We start from the raw sequence: 18,454 nt of genomic DNA on the forward strand, positions 1-18,454 counted from the left end.
TAAACATAGGCAGGGTTTTTTTGCAAACATGCAGCAGAGTAACAGCCAAAGAGTATCAGCAGTCTTTGCACACCGAAGTTAAGACATGGATACATCATATCTTGTTCACAGAACAAGGTAATGAGTGCTTTGTAAACATATAATGTATTCAGCAAGGTACCTGATAGCAAAGCATACCTTTAAATGGCCACAAGAAATAAATCCTAACTTCCCTCTAGAGAGGAAACCTCTCTTTTGTGGATGTCAGTTTGTCCGTCTTCAAAAAGAGATTTTTCATATTATTGAATTGTCAGTATAGCTTCTCAGAAAGCTTAGGTAGATGAACAGAGGAATAGGAGTCCTTCTTGTATGGTGTTGGATGTTGTGAAGGCCATGGACTATCTCAGACAAATCCAGTGAAACCTTTCAACCTCTTCCTTTGCAACATTTCATCCTCAGTTTTCAGAGGCTTTTAGCACACTAATTTTCAAATTACTTTAACAATGAACAGCATCTGGGAAGGTCAATCTTGACCATCTTCTGGTTGTTCACAAACCACTCTCAGACAAGCCAGCTGCACTCAGCAATTGAGGAAATAAAGAAATAAGCCCAGAAATGTAAGTATTCACTAGAACTAGTTCACAGTCCTCAAAGGAGGAGGAGAAAACACCAAGTTTATTCACCTTGAACAGAAAAACCTTGGAATTTTACAGTTACTGCCTTTGTCTTCCCAAACAGAAGACAGACTAAATCAGTAAATCCATCAGTCAGATCCTCCTTATCATTTACTTTTCTCCCACAAAACAAGCATACAGCAAGTCCACTGCCAGAGCTAACACCACTTTGGCTACCAAACCTTACCTATATCAAAATACCACCAGTCAACAAGCGTGACCTGCTTCACAGACTAGGAAATGAAATTGTTTTGAACCCCAGGAAAACAGAGTTGGTATCAAAGCACTGCTAACAATACAGAAATCAGTAGAAAAGTTACAGAAAGTGGCTCACATTACAAATAACATGGAAGAGGTATTGGGAGTTTTCCATTCATGTAAGGAGGTCACTACACATAGGGCTACCACCGATTCCAAAACTGTTTGAACCATTCTGAATATTCTTCATCTTTAAATCAGTTGCTTACAAGAAGCAAAAGCTCCCCATTTAGACCACAGATTGTCAGCAGAAATTTGTTCTTAACCAATTAAACCATGATGCTTCACTAGCACAACATTGTTGGTAACGAGACACAGTGTGGTCTTTGTGCAAGCCTAATATTTGAAAGGTGGTGACCCACATTGTACAAAATAAGCATGGAAAACAATTTTTGTGGCAGTCAAAAAATAAAAAATTGTAAAACAGGGCAAGGTTTTGCTACAAAATGCATTTCTTACTTACTTAAAGGAAACCACAAACAAACAGGATGCAGGCACCACTAAAATCAATTTTATATGAGCAGGGAATTCAGTTCAGGAATTGTTTGTGACCATGTAAGTAGTTAATTAGAGCTGAGGAAATATTTTATACCCAAAAAGCTTCTAGCCATATTTATTCTGACTGTGGAATATGTGAAAAACAGATTGTTGGTTACACATTCATTTTTTTTAATGTGAAATTACAACAATTTGTAAATATTGTGTTTGTACTCTCTGGATCAAGTGATGTGAATATTTCATAGTGTTTACCAAACATTTCTATAGGGTGAAGAGAGTCATAATACATAGAAGTAGAGCTGGCCAGAAACAGCAGGAGAGGAAAAATATTTCCTAAGAAAACAATAAATAAGAAAACAAGACTTCTGCCAAAAAATCTGAAAACACATGCAAAAGCTGCATCACTATTTTCTAAAGTAATAAGGATGCATTTCCCATAACTCCAATGGGTGCTATTAGAAAGTCTCATGGAAATGCAACCTTTATCTGTGTTAAATACAATTTTGATCTATTTAATGCTCCAGCTACTCAAGATAAAGTTTTGCATGCTACTGACCATGAATTTCAAGGACTAGAAATGTGATTGAAAGTTAATAATCAAGTATTTTCTCTGTGCTCATGACTCAGGCACACAAAGCTAACAGCTATTTTAAGCTGAACATTTTAAGCCTTTATTTAAAAGATTTTTTTCCATAAATTATAATTACCAAGATTAGATTTATTTTTTTTCATTTGAAGCTTAAAAAAAAATGGACTAGAATGCAAATTATCTACAAATATTATAAGGAAGATACCCTGCTTTGGGCAAAAGCCAAAGCAAAAGAAAATTGCACGTCAGGGTTTGTTGGGTTTTTTTGTGGTTTTTTGTGGTTTTTTTAACTAAAAATTAGATAAAATTTAAAGGATTGAAGAAAAGCTTCTTTTAGTAAGGTCAAAAATCAGTACATCTGTCAAATACCACACCATTGCTGAAAATTAGCCAAGGAAATTAAGTCCCTGCCAAAGACTCAAACATTCTTCAACAAAAGAGAAAAAAGTATTTCTCTAGAGAAGACTGAGTAAAACAGAGAAAGAAGAATGTGGGGAAAAATCTACAATCTACAAAAAATGGCAAAAAGCCTTTTTTCTGAGAGTGGAGGTGGCTAGGAATCTTGCTATGCTCTCTCTTGACATAAAGGAGAAACAGAGGCCTCTTTGGTTGACTTTTTGCTAACTCTACCCATATAGAGAGAGGGAAGGTGCCCTTCCCTCTGCACCTTGTCTTTAACAACCAGTTTCCTACTCATGCCCAAATCTGTCACATCCCTAAGCTGGAACTAAAGGCAGTGGCACAATTTAGGCCTCAGGCCTTTTTCTGGTTTCATGGACTACTTTTTTCTTAGTGCCTTGGCTACAGCCTGAACTGTTTAGCTTCTTCTTGACAGCCAGAAGGTAGAGTCAAAAAACCCAAGTCACTTCCAAAGGATGGACTGAAATAAAGAATATTATTCTGAAATAAAGATTTAACCAGCGTTTCTGACTCCTTGATATGTTCAGTGTTTGCTTCTTTCAGCTCAACTTGGAATAAAAACAAACTTTCAAAGAAAAAATTATTCTCACATGATGCAAACCCTGTTTTAATTTTTGGCCAGCTCTCTTTTAGATATCTTTTTCCCCTGTTGTTAATTCAGCAGTGAATTACCCTCTCCAAGATGTACCACATCCATCACAAAAGCTTTGAAGTCCAATGCCTGTTAGGTGCAACTCAATGAGTGGATGGTTTTGTTTACTGTTGACTGCGCAAACACTGGTGTAAGACCTGATTCTTTACATGTCCATTAAAGAAAAATTCAGAGGGATGCCAGTCCAGACACAGCCAATTCTTACTGAAGTTCAAGTGAATGCTTGTGAAGTTTTTCCCTGTATTTGCTCAGCTCTATTTAATGAAACATGCCTACCACACGGGATCTCTTGCAGTATGCTTGCTGAACTCACAGTTACAGGAAAAACTCTGAGCTGAATTAGCTCAGAACAAGTCATGTTTGTTGCTAATCATCCCAAACAGGGAAATTTACTGAAGGACTTGATGGAGGGGAAAGAGGATACAGGTTCATAACCACCATGGTTGTATGCCGGGTTTCAGGGATAGAGGCAGGGTTGAACAAGCATGCCTTGGTGAAGGAGGACCAAGCAAGAAGCCAGGCTGGCCCTGCACAGCCAGACAGGCCCTGCACAGCCAGACAGCTTCAAAAACAGACATCAGCATGCAGTTACCTGAGGTTTCTTCACCTTAATGATCCAGGTGGGAGGCACAATGACAGCAGCATGAGCCCCCAGGGAACATGGCTCCTCAATGTGATGTAGCATGAAACAGGTGACTTTGTTATGAAACTGGAAGAGAGGGAAAGAGTAGAGTCAAGAAAGACAAAGGGGGAGCCTGGAGAAGAAGAAGAGGGTGACAGTACAAAAACTGGAGCAATATTCCCAACTCCATCATCTTCAAGTCCTTCAACATATGGAGATTTAGGACATGTAACTAAAGATTATCTTCCTAAGCCATGCCCTCTTAGGAAAAAATAAATAAAAATAAAAAGACATAAAAACAAACCAAGACAAACAAAAGCACTAAACCAACAAACCAAAAAAACCTCACAATCACTCCTAGTTAAATGCAGTCTCCTGAAGTATTTTCCACTTACCGCCAGCTTGCACCAGGAACAACTGATAGCCACAATCTCTTTACTATGGAAGGAGAATTTCTGCTGAAAGCCCTAGAATAACCAGGGGGGAAAAAAACATTAAATTCCTCTTGATTATAAGAAAATATATATCTCTAGCCAAGTGAGTGTGCTAGGCAAGCAGATTTTTGGGGGATAAAGCAATTGCAGGAGGTAACAGAGAAGGTTCTTCCTCTGGGGTATAGTCACAAAATTATTTTAAAAGAATTTCTGCAAGATTTTTCAATTTCCTTAAATTTTTTTTGTAGTTAGAAACAATGGAAGAAATAGAGAAGAAATGTCTATTTTAATTTTTAATGGATTTCTACAGATTTGAAATTTTCAGATTTTCTATTGAACGAAGTGTTCTGTCATTGCAGCCTTGTTTGTTCTAAATATAAACAAGAATTTGAATTTTCCTTTTTTACTACAGAGTAGAATTACCTTTTTTTTTTACAACAGAACAAAATTAACTATAATGTCTCTCTGGGAATGTTCTGACAGGAAAATGAAGTAATTAAGTTTATAGTTTTATTGAACTGACTCAGATTAAAATCTTTCCAGTAAGTTACAAAAAAAAAAAAAAAAAAAAAAAAAAAAAACAAAACCAAAAAAAACCCCACTATGTCTTGATTCAGATCTCACAATTAAAATAAATTATTTCTTTGCATTTTTAAAGCAAGAAAAGCCCACCCCAACCAGAAAATGCAATTTTATTCTCCTAGAGATGAGAGATTCTTCTTTCTATAGAATGTAATATGACTTTGCTGTAAATTCTAAGGCTGGAAAAGACAATTGAGTCATATATATCCTTCTGCATGCAACACAGGCAACAAACAATAAGGTACAGTCTGTAATTTTGAGCTGAGTTAAAGGTTATTATAGTCAGAGAAAAAAATTATTTGTATTGATGGCTGGAGAGATGGAAAGTCCACAATATCAGTGAACAGTTTGTCAGATGTCTTTATTGCTTAGATTTCAGATTTGCAGTTGGTTGGATCCTTTGTTCGTGGCCTTCCATCAATCCTCTCTCTACCTCTGTAAGCAGCCCATCACCACCCAGAGTTTTCTAATTCAATCTCTCTACCAAGTGATGAATCTCTGAGCCAGTTTTCTTTTTACCAAGCTGAGTATACCTAAATCTCCTACATGCTGGAAAATGCCCAAGACCCAATGCAAAAGAAGTTAGAAACTTATTTAGTAACATCTAACAGATCATTGCCTCATTGATTCTGTTATTAAAGTCCTTCTTTCCCTGCAGGACAAATGAGCCTATTAGTGTTCAGTGAAATGAAAAGGTCAAGCACATCAAGAAGGAGAATTAAATTAAAAAATTAAAAAAAAAAAAAAAAACAAAAAACAACAACAAAAAAAAACATGCAGAGATGCCTTGGTCTTCTGAAGTGAGGGGTTGAGCTACGATCTGGCTATACAGGGTGACTGAGAACAATTCTACTGACAGTCAGAACAGGAGGAGGCTCTACCTGCCTGCCCAGAATGCAGAAGTACATCTTGCAGCTCCATCTATGGGTGTCCCCAGCATGTACTCAAACCAGTTTGCCACATGGACCTCATCACCAAGACCAACTCCTGAACAGGCTTGTGTCACCTCTGGCTAGATTTTTGGAGATTTGTTTCAGTCTTTCCCCTAGTGCCTCAGGGTTCACATTCAGAGAAATTCAAAACATAAATTTTTCATAATGATGGTGATTTGGCATATTCAGGTTTAGCAATGGAGTGTAGTGAAGTGGCTTAACAAAGACAAGCTGGCCAGATACTTCTGGCTGGGCACATCTTGTCTGCCATTCAGTGTGGGCCTAAGAACAGAGTGACGAACTTGATACAAGTGCTGGAACAGAAGTCTGACACTGGACAAAACACTCTTTCCTTACTTACTTACGTTAGTGCTTCACAGTATTTCTAACAAATCTCACTACTCCTTGTTCCAAAGTGCATTAAAATAAAAAATAATTATTTCATTCCCTCATGGGCACAAAGTGTTTTGGTTTTTTTCTGCTTCATAACATCAGTGGGAAAACCCTTCTCTCCCAAAATCTCCAATAATAAAAGTCTAAATTCAGTACATTAATTCCACAGCCCATCAGCTGTGCATTTTAAACATATGGACTGAGCAGCTTGTCTGGTTCTGGATGGATCATTTTTCATTTATTTAGTAAGTCATTTGGCTTTTAGGGAGCCATTAGAGAAAGTTATACAGCAATAAAAACATATTAATGATAAGTAGCAATAAACTACCACTTTCCTTCCTCAAATTGCTTTACAAATGTGAGCTAATTCTTCCTAAGGATACAAGTTTCAGGTAAGATAGCATTTATTTGAATGCTAGCTTCACAAATAAAGTAATTGATAAAATAAACTGTGCACTGTGAGTCACAGTGAGATTTGGCAGGGACTAATGGACTGAAACATAGGAACCCTCCATATTTCATGAGAAATCATATTTTCTGCTGTCTCTGAGTGAGAAGAAACGCTGAATTTCAGATGTCTTCAATCATGCAAAGAGGTCTTCTGCACCAAATTAGAAATTTTGAGATAGAAAATTACTTTCACTTTTTTGAGAGCATAGGCCTAACAGATATGATTAGCACTGATTCTCCAGTAACCCTCCACAACACATGAAACCCCATGGTGTGAGCCACTCCTGTAGAAATAAAGAGTTGTGCACACCAGAAAAAATGTACTTGTAGGAAAAGAGCACCTGAATGTCACAAAACCAGCTTGTGTTGGTAATCCAACCTGTCTGAATAGTCTGGATTAAAGTACAAATTAACATAGATACCTGTGCACTACAGTCAGCACATAAGGATTACTAGTTCTGATACGTATTATTTATATTCCCCAAAGTATTCACTATTAAAGGCTATTTTCACACCAGTGTTAGGGCTACTAATAATATTTTTTGCAAGTACTTTCCTACAAAAAATTTTCTCTCTTTAGTGCTCTTAGAGATACCCTAATGCAGCATAACTGTAGGAGAGACAGGTATTATTAATTATTACAACTCGAATACAGACTGCAACAGAAGCACTTGGATGGCAATCTCTGCTAAAATACCAAAGAACCAGAATGGCCTTTCAAGCACTAGAAATTTCAGTCTTAACTTTACATGCAGCTCTGCATCAATCCACAGGCCTTTAAAGGGACCAGTGACAGAGACACTGTAGACACATACTGCATCTGTGTGGAAGACACCCCACTCTGTACAGCACAGAAGGTTAAAGAAATAGTGTTTGTTTAGCATTATGGTCCAAAATGTGTTCTCAGTCTCAGAAAACCCCTCAGCCACTGCTAGCTGGAAGCATATAAGAAAAAAATCCCTTTTCATTCATCCTTAAGCTTCTATTACTGCACATAGTTATGAAATGGATGCTGGATCACATGGTCTGAGCATTTTTATGTCATATTATAGAAAGAAAAAAATTAGCCATATTTCTCTGATGATCTCAGGTGACAAATAGCTAACAGCTACGAATTTTTTTTTCCACATCTTCAAGAGAAAGAAAAGGATTATTAAGCATCATGAATGGTGTGGATGCCATGGCTTGGACTATTAATTACCATTCCTTCAAACACAACAACTATGAAGCATTAGGAAAAAAACCTAATGTGTGACAGGTTTGAAACAAGCAAATGTAGTTCTTCTCATAGCATGTAGTTAAGTTCAGGAATTTCTTGCTAAGGGATATTTTAAATGCTACAACTTTACATGAACTCAGGGATCGACAAGGCAAGACCACAGGAAAAAGATTATCACAGATTGTTAAATATAAAGGCACAATTTCTGGAAATTCATGAGACAAAAACAGGAATAGTTTTCTTGGTTACACTGCACATTCCAGGCTCCCTTCCCTGGTACCAATTTCTCTATAGAGTACTTCAGCAATAAATCAGTAAAATTACCCTTGCGAAGAAGAGTAAAAACCTAAAGCCTAGATGAGTTTCTATAAGCTGTATTTGCACTAGCAAGTAATGTGTAACAGGGTAGCATAGGCTCTGTTAGTATTCAGATTACACATAAGCATTTTCAGAGGATTTTACTTTGAATTAGCTGCAGTCTGGTCTGGTGGACTGAATTCCCACCAGTAACTGCAGAGTGAGCTTCCAATTAAGTTTAATCTAAAAGGAATTCAGTTTATTTGTTACTAGACTGTCCCCCATCTGAACCATTGCAAGTGATGATAAGAAGGAAAATTTCTTTCAAACTGCACTTTTGATCTAAGGTTGAACACTGACAGACCCCTGTGTACTCCATTTTTCAGGAAGTGTCAGCCATAGCAGATAATGGCCCACAGAGTATAAAGCCAGGCTATGCTAAGGATATGGAGTGCATTAATCCCTATCCACTTACTTGATTTGAAGCATGAGATGAAAACTTTCTTTATTTAAACTGTAATTAATGATCATTAAAATACTTAACCATCCCATTCCAGGCATGAGATGGAACCATAACACAACAATGAGATCTACCAGAATCCTTAAGTATTCCATGAATAATACTTTTTTTATTGCTTTAAAGGTACTGTCATTCTGTTTCAATTATAATTTCCCTTTTCTTGCAAGACAAGAGAATAATAAAAGTGGCTCTTACTTGGAGGTTTTTGAAATGCTATAGTAGTGCACATGCATTTTGCTGTAATAGGAGACTGTGTGGCCAGTAAATATAACGGATTTTTTTTTTGTTATAATTTTCTCTAATTCTTTGTTTCCTGGCAAAGAACAACTCTACTACAACATACTTATGTTGTTCTTAACTGGATATTTCTTATATAAGGGGAAAACTGAGATTTTCTCTGAAGTTTTCTATATTCTCTGTTTGATAGTTGGATTTCAAGACCTATACCAAGCAAGGCTACCCATGGGGATATACCTAGCACAAGTTTTGATATGATACCTAGTATGTACTCTCACTGCAAAATCAACTCCAAATGCCTGCAGGGGAGATCCAGGCCAAGAAGGCAGAGAAGGATGGCAAAGTCATACCCTAAGAATGCTGTGTGCAAACTGCCTTGCTGCACCATTCCCATGGTACTTGCTATAAAAGAGCATCACGTTTTATTGCATGTCCTATTGCAGCTGGTAGCTGACAATCTGCATGAGTATCCAGATACAAATCTCATTTTCCTCTGACTGAAGTGCTGTGCCATGGAGATGAGACCTGGACTTTCTTACTAGTTGTAAACAGGGAGGCAAAAGTATAATACAGTGCTAAGGAAAGGAAATTTAATCCCTGTTAATTTAATTTTTAAGTATCTCTCAATATATTCCAGGGGTTCATAATATTTCAGAAGACCTTCAGTAGCTAAAGTACTTCTTCCCCCTTTTGATACTTTTTTAGAAATAAACTTTTACAATCTATGAAGCAGAGGAAACACAAAGAAGTCTCACAAATCTTAGAGACTGCTGGGGAAGAAAGAAAGCAACAGCCTTTCTGTTCCAGAAGCCTAAAAAATAAGCCATCACAATTTTGGCACAGAGGACAGCACTGCAAGAAAATCATATTCGCAGAGGGTCAGCTTAGCAATTAAGGCTCAAGAAGCCACAGCTTTCCTCCTCCTCACTTTCAGCAGCCAGTACACCACAACCTCCCAGGACAAATGCTGTGCTCATTCCTGCAGATGCAGCTGCCTTTCTCTTCCCACATGGGAATCAGGATTGTAACTCAACATCTCAGGCTTGTCATTAGCTATTAAAAGAGGCCAAGTGTTTGTGATAGAAAAAAATGCAGTGACTAGAAGGACCTACTGGTTACCCTGAACTCCTAAGTGCCCTGTGTCATGCTTGTGCTGTGCAGGAACTCTCACCTTTCCACACTGCTTACATTTGCCCTCCTGCCTCCGCCGGTGCACCCAGTGATGCCGCACAAAGTTCTGCAAACAAGGACAAAAAAGATGTGTTATAGGAAGCATGGGCACCTTGCACTCAGTGGTACCATCTATGTGAAATTTGTTAACAGACACCAAGGGAAAAGTCCCTTCAGCCAGCTGAGGAATTTCTGGAGCAAAATGTGCAGCAGGCACTGCAGGAAACCTCAAAAACCACCAAAACTGTAAGAAGAATAAGGACAAGGTGGTGTTTTCTTTAGCCTCATTGAAATAAGGCCAGAATTACTTCCTCAGTATTCAGGTTTTTAAATCTTTGATTTTGAGATACTTCTAAAGAGGAAAAAATATTGAGAAGAAGTGAAAGGAGAGGAAAATAGTTTTTTAAAAAATAAAAATAGTAGCTCAAAGGCCAGGAAGAAAAACAATGGTGCCAAAAAAAAAAAAAAAGAAAAAGAAAAAAGATAGAATGACTGAATGAATGGGCAAAAGACAACAGAAAGGTGAAATGTTTTCTGTCAGTGTAAGTAATAGAGTGCTTCAGCTAGAATTCATTTTACATTTATTCTGGAGAGGGGAATATGTTCCACCGGGAACCGATTCTCTAAGACTACTCTCAATCTCAAAGCACTTCTGCAGCTGCACACCAGGGGGACCAGAACACATGTGAAATGAAAAGAAAAAAAGAAATTGTCATTTGTGTATTACTTACTTCTCTCGGAGATCTGGAGCCTCCTTCTCGGAAAGTTGGTTTACAGCGAAAATTAATCTGGCATTAAAATAAAAGTGTTAAAATTTAAGGTGAGCTGAAAGAAAATTTATTCCAATATCTTGATCTAGGCTAGACTTCCAAAGTACTTATTATCTATTACAATATTAGCTTCACTAGATGAAAAAAAGTTACGTACCTGAATGTCAGAAAAATCTCTTTTCATATGCCATGTTAATTCTCCTTGCTAGACCTTGACACAGCCCCATCTTCACTAATGCTATTGCTGCCTACTCAGTTCAAATATTTCAACTGCCTCCTCCTTCTAGAAGGAAACCACTTTATCTGTTCTGTTTTTCTGAAGATCATTTGCAAACAAGTGCAGACTTCAGCTTAGGTCTCAAAAGTCAGTAGATGCTGGAAACTTCACTCTGTAAGACCTTTTTGCACATCCTATCTTTATGTCTTTATAAACAAAATCTATGGAGAAGTTGCCACTTACATAAAAAACCATGCAAATTCTCATAGATTTCTACCTTTTCCTTAGACAAGGATATTTGCATCCACCTCCCAACCACAAATCTTTTGGGGAGCATTGTATTGCCTCATGCAGTGGTGTTGCCACTCCAAAGAGGACAACAGGAGCTCTCATGAATGGAAAACATTTTGAGGAAGGTGAAGAGAAAAAAAGTATTTAAGAAACAAGAAGGCAGGTCTATGAGAAAAAAGTTTTGAGAAAAGAAAAATAGAAATAAGAATAGAGGGATGTAGACACTAAAAAAGACACTGAAGAAGAGAGAGACCCGCAAAAAGTCTAAAGGATATGTGAAGTAAGGATAGGATGCACTAAATGAAACAAATACAGGTTTGAGTTGACTGTCCTTCAAAGAATTAAACATTTGAAGATAAAGCACAGCTATGCTTTTGTCACAAAGGTAGAATGATCAAGTTTCTTCAAATTTAAATACAACCCTCCCCAAATAAATAAGTTCTCCCCCCATTTAATAGTTGCTTTCAAAATAATAGTTCTAGGGAGAAAAATAAAAATAATAATTAAAAAAAGGCACACACAAAAAAAAGTAAACAAAATACCTAGTACATCTAAAGAAATGAAAGGCATTGTAATACTAGTCTTCTTCCATTGCTCTTCACCTGGAATTGCAACTTGTTATTTCACTGCTTAGTCATGGCAGGCTGGAAAGACCCAGCTTATATTTATTTTCCTTAAAATTAGCACCTTTGAAGAGAGGGTAAAGCAGAAGACTGATGTACTAGTTTTAAACTTTATGGACTTTTAAAAAGTCCTCTGTCAAGAGGTGGATTTCATGGTCTCCAAAACAGCACAGAGAAGCTGGGTTTTATCTAAGTGTTCATTTTCTCTGGCTGGCAATGCCACCAACTCACTGGGCTATGGAAAGTCAGCACTGCTGCAATGAAGGAAGTCATTAAAAATTCACTGGTAACATTTTGTGCTGAAAGCATGTGCTAATGTTAATTTCACTGTGTTTAAAAGCATCAGGGGTGGAAATGGTACTTCTCCAACTTGGTATTATGGCAATCACTGTGGGAGTTGTCAGCATGAGTCCAAATACTTGGAAAGGAAAAAGCCCTTTCCTTATAGAGTTGCTGCTATAAATTTGTTATGCATCAGCTTCCTTTATGAAGATCAACATTTCTAAACATATAGGAGTGAAAATGAAGCTCTAATGAAAGCAATGGGGAAATTCCCACACATATTTCTTTGCACATACCCCACCAGGAATGAAAAGGGTGGGGAGGAGATTTCTCTAGCACATTTCCAGTTAGGCATAATGGAGACAAATCTCTGAGGGGAAGACTGAAGTCAGTGATAGATATTCTGTAGGTGCTTGGGTGTGATCAAGGACCCTTGAAGGAAATGATAAGCAGAACAGATGCTCACAGAAATCATGGTAGTATAAAGGAAAGGTTTGATGTTTTCCATTTTACAGACAAAACCTTGAATTCTAAAGTTTTGAAGAGAAAACAGTATAGTCTGTAAATACAGGGGGGAAAGCTCACACTAGCATCTTATGCTGCACTGCTCATAATAAATATAACTGTCATACAATGACAGTTGGGGAATTGTAAAAGGCCAATTTTGTACATGACCGGATACTCCATTTTCAAGCTTTAATTTTCAATCTAGAAGCAGAGGTAAATTATTTTTTAAAATATTAAAAGTGTGAAAGCATTCTGTAGTTTTTTCTTTGTTTGGTTTTGGGGTTTTTTATGGTTCATGGGGTCCAAAGTAATATACTTTAAAAAAAAAAAAAAGGTGCAATTTTAAGCCAACTTTTGTTCACAAGTACATTGTTAAAACAGCTGTGAAAACTTAATTTGACACAGAGGGTTTTCCAGGCTGAAACCTCACTAAAATAATTAGCATGTTGGCTATGTCAGGCTCCAGAAGATGGCAATGTCTCACCTTCTCTAACTGCTCCATGCAGGCGTTGTGGACCACGATCTTGCAGGCAGCACACTTCCTCCGCAGGGCAGACTTCTGCAACAGGAAAGGGACAGTGTGTGCGTGGAGCTGAGCTATGCCCAGTGGGAAAACAGTCAGCTGAAAAACAGGAGATGTTTCGCTCCGGATACAACACACTTCCCCCCTCCTTGGTGCTCTCAGTTGTGTATAAAATTAAAAAATAAATAAATGAAAAAGATCTGCAGTTCTTCTGGTTAAAACATGAACTTTTGTGAAAAAAAAAAAAAAAAAAAAAAAAAAAAAAAAAAAAACCACAACCAGCCACAGCACTCCAGCTTGTGAACTAGAAGTGAATATCTCCCTTTAAGTAGGGGATCATGTTAACACTGCAGAGCATCACTCTAAAAGTGAGCATCCTAAGAAGATGATGAGCAAAGAGGAGAAAAATTGTACATGTAAATCAGAACTCAGATCAGTTTGCAAGAGGTCTTTTCATGCTTATCGTAAAATATTTAATTTGATGGGCCTGACCATTGCCTTGCAGAAAAATACTTGGGTACGTGGGTCATTTTAGCAGAGAATGGCAAAATTCTCAAAGAATGCTGTTAAATGCTTCTTGAAATGTTACAGCAGGGACAAAATTCTCAATTATGCTGGTTAGTTTTATTAATTTCAGTAGGGCTTTTGAAATCATTTCAATTGAATCCCCTGGGCCGAGGCATATCAAAGGCAAGAGAATACATCCAGAAGAGATAATGTATTTATTTTCTTTATTTCCATAAACTCAATTTAATGAACCAGATTGAATTAATTTTCATAGAAGTTTAACTTACAGACTTGTGCTTGAGGGACAGAAGATTTATAAATACACAGTAAGCTGAGATTTCTTTGCTTCAGATTTTTTACATTAAATTTATTCATGTCCATTTAAATGTCTAATAAATGATTTCTTTATAATTTTCAGCATATTTTAAATAAGGTCATTTAAAAAATAAAAGGAACACAGCTTCAGCTCACATTATGGAATAATTTTAATAATTTTATTAATTATCTTAATTCTCTAGATACATCCTAGCTGTACATGTTCATATGTATATGGTGTTCTAATGTTTAACCTGAAGAATCATGGCATTGTGTAGCAGGCTAATCTTTCATGACTTGGTAAGTCCATGGTTTTTATCTCTGTGTTTACGAAGTTTGTTTTTTATCTCTGTGAAAGCCATACACAATATCTTATCAAATTTCCATATCACTTTCAATGCACTAAATCATGAGGAAGAACTTTCTCCATTTTAAGAAGGCAAAAATCTACTGAGAACACAAGAACAACCACACTGGGGCAGACAAAGGTCCACTCAGCCAAAGAAATCCTGTGTCCAGCTTTTGCCAGAACTTGGTGTCTCAGGACCAGTGTAAGTGCACAGCAAACACGCAGTGACAGTGACACTTCCTTTGAGTACTACCACACAATCAGCAGTTGTTGGGACTTTGCTTCAGAACTCTGAAGGAGGCATAGGCTTCTGGGGCTTGGCCTTAATGCTATTTACCATAATGTAACCAATTTGCTTGGGAAGTTTTGGGAGATGGGTATTAAATTTGGGCTATGGAAAGCACTAGCATTTTGGATCACATTGCCCTGAAAACTGGGGGTGATTAGTGGATCAAAATGCTTTGATTAGAATTAAATGCTCAGAAGGTGGGGGGGCACTGGGGAGGGTGGTAGTAAAAGCAGAAAGACAGCATCATGAAGAGTCACAGGTGGTAACCACAAATATACCAGAGAAAAGGAATTCCCTTTAACATTTTCAGTCCAAGGGCTAGGATACTCCCTTAGAGCATTCTTTCAAACCAAAGACATGAACACGGGATCCCCACTCTCTTCCCAAACTTCCTAAATACCAAAGTAAGAGGGGTTTGGGTATTTTCTTCTCTTTTGATGAAGCAATTTAACTGAAACCCTAGGCAAAAAGAGCTCCTGAAGTAGACTGGAGGTGTAACAGTCAAAGAACAGATACTCATGGATCTGAGATCAGTCCAATGAAATGTTCCCATAGACAGCAGAAAAGCTTCAATAGGAAAAAGGTAACCTTGAACATTCCCTAATAGGAGAAGGTAAACACTCAAATATGAACGCACTCATTGCTGGTGAGTGTATTCAAGAGTATGGAAAATTCAGTTCAAACCCGTGCAATGATTAAAATTGCAGAGATTTGATCAGATCCTCCTCTCAGAGGCTGCAACAAGTGATGTATTTGTGTATATTTTCATGTAAAATAGACTAGTGTCTTTTCATATTCCTGAAACATATCAGTATTCTACTCTTTTTTTCCTTACCATGTTAGTAAAGCTGTTCATTACATACATTCTCACTGTGTAAATAATCTGGATCAATCAAAACTGGTTTGTGGTTTTTTTTTTTTCCTGATGCTATAAGGTCTTTACCAGAAGCCTTTTACCCTTTTTGCTCTCCTTTTGGAACACAGGCAAACAATTCAAGCTCTCAAGTGACTGAGCACTGCATCAGTCTGAAACCAGGCTTGTTACCTCAGAAAAAGAAAAAGAAATCCAAAAGTAACTCACTGAGAATTTGACTTGGCAGCTCTCCTCCCCCAGGTAACAGAGGTCCCCAGAAACATTTGTCTCTAGCCACAGATGCTCTCCATTCACAGCATTTTCCTGGGAAAAAAAGAAATAGTTGTTCATCTGTTTTGTGAAATTCAGCCATCTGAGAATATAGGGAAAAAATAGGTTATTCAACAAATTTAGAAAACTAAAATAAACTAAAAAAAAAGCGCCAAACAAAAAAAAACAACTACCACACCACCAGGTATTGCTTTGGTTTTCTACAACACAAAGCCATAGCATATAACAGTATTGCCCTGGCTGACCATCCCAGCTTAAAAGATGCTGACAATACAATGATGTGTCATCAGTCTGAACACAGTTCAGTTAAACTTTGCTGATGTTCTTCCCACATGCTGCATAGTTTAACTGGGAATTCAGATTTCATAGGTGTGAGATGTACACAAAATTTTAAAGAAACAGAAAATTCAGAGAGATGAAACAAAAACACAAGTAATGAACTTTCAATGGGAGAAACCAAAAAATTTGAGAACTGGGCACAGGAGTAAAAACCAAAATGCTGACTATGTCTTTAGGATGATAGGATAAACTAGACTAGGGAAAATGCTTTCCTTGAAATAGCTGGGTCAACACTCTGTTTGTGAATACCTCAATAAAGCATTACACTACCAAGAGAGACTGGACTTGAACTTTATACATGAAAGAACAACACACTCATCTGAGAATGCTCTCAAAAAAAGGATCTACCAAGCACACTGACAATTAGGAGTGATCAACATCTAACATCATAGGCTAACATCTAACTTTGTCTTGACAGCCTCATTTGACCAAATTTGTACCTTGATTCTGTGTAAATTCTTGTTCTAGAGAAACTTGATTGTAGATGGACTATGGGTTTCACTTGCCTGTATTCCTGATGTGGCTAAAAAGCCTAAAAGTCTACTGTACACTACTTGAACAAAGTGAATAAATAGGGATTCCGTTCAGCCAGAATTAGAGCATACCAGAAAACACTTTGACAGTCTGATATTTGCTTCCCACACTGCAGAAGTCAAAAACGATGATGCTCACCAAACAGATGGCGTCCGACAGCAGGATGCTCTGAATAGCCATCTTGAGGAAAATAATTTATTTAAAATACCCCTGTCACTTTCAAAGTGATAAAATGAGATAGCTTCTCTTGCTATGCTGATTTCTTAGTAATGCAAAAAAGCAGAAGTAGCAAAATCCTTTTCCTTCTGGAGTGCATCCACAACAGCCAGGACCTAGGCAAGACTGCATATGGTGCCTACCACAATCATGGTGTTCACTTCCAGTAAAACAAGAGGAAAAGACCAACACTGGCTGTTTTTTGGTGAGAGGTCTACCTGTCTGCAGGTCTTCAACTTCATCTGAAATGTTTCAATTCCCAGATCACAATTGTTTAGGTGAGGATTTTCAACACTTTTATAATGCAAAACAATTTCTAAGAACTTGCACTAGCTTAAGAAATTCTTCAAGCCTTTCTTAGAGGGTATTATTCAGACTGTAAATTCTGTCCCTAATGTGTGTCCTTATATTGCAGCTATTTTCTCTTCAGCAGCATGATACAAGCTCACCAAAGAGTGCTTGACCTGAGCAGATTCTCTGCTGACAAAACAGTGCCAACTCAACACTGTAACCCAGAGGTAAATCTCGTAGTATATAAAAGATTGTTAGGAAAAACCAACCCTGAAAGCTAAGTAAGAAAGCACTCAGCTTCTAGGACAGAATTTTTAACAAGGAATAAAAATTATATTAAAAAATAGATTAACCACCGCTTCATTTGGACCAGATCCACATAACTTGCCATCAGGATTTCTAAAGATAAAGTGGCCTATTTCCATAACCTGGTTTGGACTGTTCGTTCCCTATTGTTCCAGATTGTATCAGAGATTTACATGTCAAACTTTACATTACCATGTAATTAAAATTAGTTAGTAGTCTATAAGGATGACCTTCATAGTTCATGTTATTATAGAGTTCTAACACAACTAGGTAATAAAAATGTAAATAAGCTGATCTAGTATGAGTGGCAACCTTCAGACACCTTCTACCACAGAAAATTTCACAGCACTTTGTGTGAAAACTCACAATTTCAATTCTAGCAAATGGACTTTTGGAAAATCTTTCATCCTGAATCAGAGCAAAGAGCTGAGACTGCTCAAGATGAAATGCCCTCCCTCAAAAATCATTCATTCTCAGTTAATTTGTCTCAATAAGATCAAAGGGAATTATTTGAACTTCACTGTTTTAAATATTACAAGGCTCTGTCATTTATATGATGAGACATTCTCTTGCCACTTATGAAAATCAAGATGATATAGTCAAAGGAAATGCTGTGACATTTTGTAAGCCAAAATTTTTTATTCACTTCTGACAGAAAATTTTAACAAAAATCAATGCATTTCTATGAAGAATTTTGACTTCAACAAAACAGTATTTTCTACTGCAAAATTTATGGACAATATTCCACAACATTCTGGACAAAAGGGCACTCATCCCTATATACCAAGACAGAAGCTGACAGGGGTCCCTGGAATAAGCTGCTAACACCTCTAGGATGATATCCTGTATAAGACAAAGCTAAACCACAGTAAAGGTTCTGTCATCACTTGTATATTTTGACACAGACTTTTTTTTTTTTTTTCATAAGATGTTTGCCAGTTTGGTTTATTCTGTACTTTATGTCTTTATGTAGGCTTTAGGATTTAATGTCTTTTAAAGAAGCAGCTGTTCTCTTTTTGTCCCTG

General features: G+C 37.2%; 1 protein-coding gene across 3 annotated transcripts in view; it reads right to left on the reverse strand.

Moving 5' to 3' along the window:
- DGKI (diacylglycerol kinase iota) overlaps positions 1–18,454 on the reverse strand; it is a 203,494-nt gene that overhangs the window by 98,159 nt on the left and 86,881 nt on the right. Inside the window, exons 3-8 of one of the 3 annotated variants that reach the window (XM_053978149.1) lie at positions 15,681–15,776; positions 13,101–13,175; positions 10,658–10,714; positions 9,928–9,993; positions 4,088–4,159; positions 3,663–3,779 (exon numbers count right to left, since the gene is read on the reverse strand). In XM_053978149.1, the coding sequence (XP_053834124.1) occupies positions 3,663–3,779; positions 4,088–4,159; positions 9,928–9,993; positions 10,658–10,714; positions 13,101–13,118 (330 nt within the window). In that variant the 5' untranslated portion in view covers positions 13,119–13,175; positions 15,681–15,776. Of the gene's footprint in view, positions 1–3,662; positions 3,780–4,087; positions 4,160–9,927; positions 9,994–10,657; positions 10,715–13,100; positions 13,176–15,680; positions 15,777–18,454 lie in introns of those variants that run through there. The other 2 variants (XM_053978148.1, XM_053978150.1) reach the window with 2 other exon arrangements.

Source organism: Vidua macroura, chromosome 5 (assembly GCF_024509145.1).
Source record: "Vidua macroura isolate BioBank_ID:100142 chromosome 5, ASM2450914v1, whole genome shotgun sequence".
Taxonomy (NCBI): domain Eukaryota; kingdom Metazoa; phylum Chordata; class Aves; order Passeriformes; family Viduidae; genus Vidua; species Vidua macroura.